Source organism: Gossypium hirsutum, chromosome D09 (assembly GCF_007990345.1).
Source record: "Gossypium hirsutum isolate 1008001.06 chromosome D09, Gossypium_hirsutum_v2.1, whole genome shotgun sequence".
Classification (NCBI taxonomy): Eukaryota; Viridiplantae; Streptophyta; class Magnoliopsida; order Malvales; family Malvaceae; genus Gossypium; species Gossypium hirsutum.
This window is the reverse complement of record NC_053445.1, coordinates 18,217,936-18,219,622: the sequence shown is the minus strand read 5'-3', so window position 1 is coordinate 18,219,622 and position 1,687 is coordinate 18,217,936. Positions and strand designations below refer to the sequence as shown.

Genomic DNA, 1,687 nt, shown 5'->3' with positions numbered 1-1,687 from the left:
ATTTTGTTCAAAAATTGACTTTGAATCGGTTAGATTGAGAATTAATATGAATCGATTGAATTGATAATTAAACCGAAATTTTTAAAATTTCTTACTTTTAATAATTTTTAATTAAATTAATTAAACTAATCAGATTAATCAAATCAACAAATTAACCGATTTAACCATAACTACGATTTAAAAGAAATGGTATATATGTGATAAAAAGTAAAGATTTGAATTGATTTAACTAAAAATTTGTTTCTATGTAAACTGTAACATAACTTCAAATTGTTGAATAACATAAACTGGCAAATCTCTCGTACTCCAGCAATTAATTGCCTAGAAGCTAAAGATGATATTCTAGTTTATATTCCTAAACCAACCTCCATTTCCCATTGTTCATTGATTTTGCTTGATGGGTTTTTTTTTTTTTTTTGAGACAGGGACTTGAAGAAATTGTATCCATGCAATTCTTAAAAGCTTATTTCTATAGAAGAGAGACAATAGGATGATGGGAGATTTCTAATTTCCATTATTTTTGCTCTTCCTTGACTTCCTCTTTCTTCTCCTCGTTTTTCTCTTCTTTCTTTTCCTCTTTCTTTTCTTCCTTTTTCTCTTCTTTTGCAGGTCCTACTGATACTAAGTCCACTTTCCCTACTTTCTTCAACTTCTTCACCACCGCCACTGCATCCATCTGCCCTATCACTGTAAGCTTCTGATCCTTTAGATCCGCCGCTATCGAATCAACCCCTGCCACCACAATTAAGCTTTTTCTAATTTCTACCGGCTGAGACCCAATTTGTTAGGCTAAAACAAGTTTAGAGCAACACCCCCAATCAAGATTTTAATTTTGATAAAGACTAAGCTGATAAAGCATTTATTTATTTATGCATGCAAACCGTATGACGAAATGCCATACCATAGATGTCTGCAGCAGCTTCTATGGCTTTTTGCTTTGTCTTCTCATCAGTCATGGTTAGAACTTTGAGAACCACCTTCTGCTAGAACATTAAACATGAAACTCAGTGAAACAGACAGAGCGTAAACATGAAAATAAAGAAACACAAATTTACCTGAGCCATTCTATCTGGTATGAGAAATAATTTGAAGCTTAAGCAAACTGGAAAATTAAAGGAATTATTGAATGAGGTGAAAGAGGAGTTTTTGGCCTTTATAAATGATGAAATTTGAGGAGGTCCCTCGGTCACTGATTATGGCAGCCTTGTTTTTTTTGGTGTCAGTCTTGAGTCTTCAGGCTTTAAAATGGATGGCTATTACGTACCCTTACTGCTTGGCCACATGGGCCAATTTACTAACACACAACAAATGTTAGCTTGATTCGCCAAATTCATCACCTCCCAACTTAAAATTTGTCTGTTTTTCAAATAAATTAAACGCATAATGATATTTTTCATTTCCAACATTGTTAAAAGAGTTATTTTAAATCCTCGAAAGTTTTCAGCCTTTTTTCACCCTTCAACTCACACTATTTGTTAAAATTACTCAAAATGAATGCAAACTTAACGGAACGTTAAGTTGCTGAGGTGATGCACTAAAAGTCAGTTTCATTTAACACGTGGATATTTACGTTTGCTTGGAGGAAAAATGTGGGAAATTAGAAGAAGAAAAAAAATGCATAAAAACAATTTGTACAAAAAAATGCTTAAAATCAATATTCCCCAAATTTTCTTGTCGTAAAACCTAA

The 1,687-nt window shown here is 32.7% G+C and overlaps 1 protein-coding gene across 2 annotated transcripts; it reads right to left on the bottom strand.

Annotated features, from left to right (window-relative positions):
* Positions 1 to 224: 224 nt before the first annotated feature.
* LOC107932798 (heavy metal-associated isoprenylated plant protein 39) lies at positions 225 to 1,487 on the bottom strand. 2 transcript variants are annotated; one of them, XM_016864906.2, is made up of 3 exons: positions 1,056 to 1,487; positions 902 to 980; positions 225 to 732 (listed from the first exon to the last, which is right to left on the bottom strand). In XM_016864906.2, the coding sequence occupies exons 1-3, from the start codon at positions 1,062 to 1,064 to the stop codon at positions 515 to 517; spliced, it is 306 nt and encodes a 101-aa protein (XP_016720395.2). In that variant the 5' UTR covers positions 1,065 to 1,487; the 3' UTR covers positions 225 to 514. The 2 variants fall into 2 exon arrangements, with proteins under 2 accessions (XP_016720395.2, XP_016720389.2); XM_016864900.2 differs by having other exon boundaries at positions 902 to 983; positions 1,056 to 1,390.
* Positions 1,488 to 1,687: the final 200 nt, after the last annotated feature.

Bases quoted from the DNA above. Each gene is read 5' to 3' on its own strand.
- LOC107932798 (XM_016864900.2), bottom strand. The intron at 733-901 runs GTATGGCATTTC...TTGTGGTGGCAG, and splicing joins AGCTGCTGCAGACATCTATG to GGGTTGATTCGATAGCGGCG.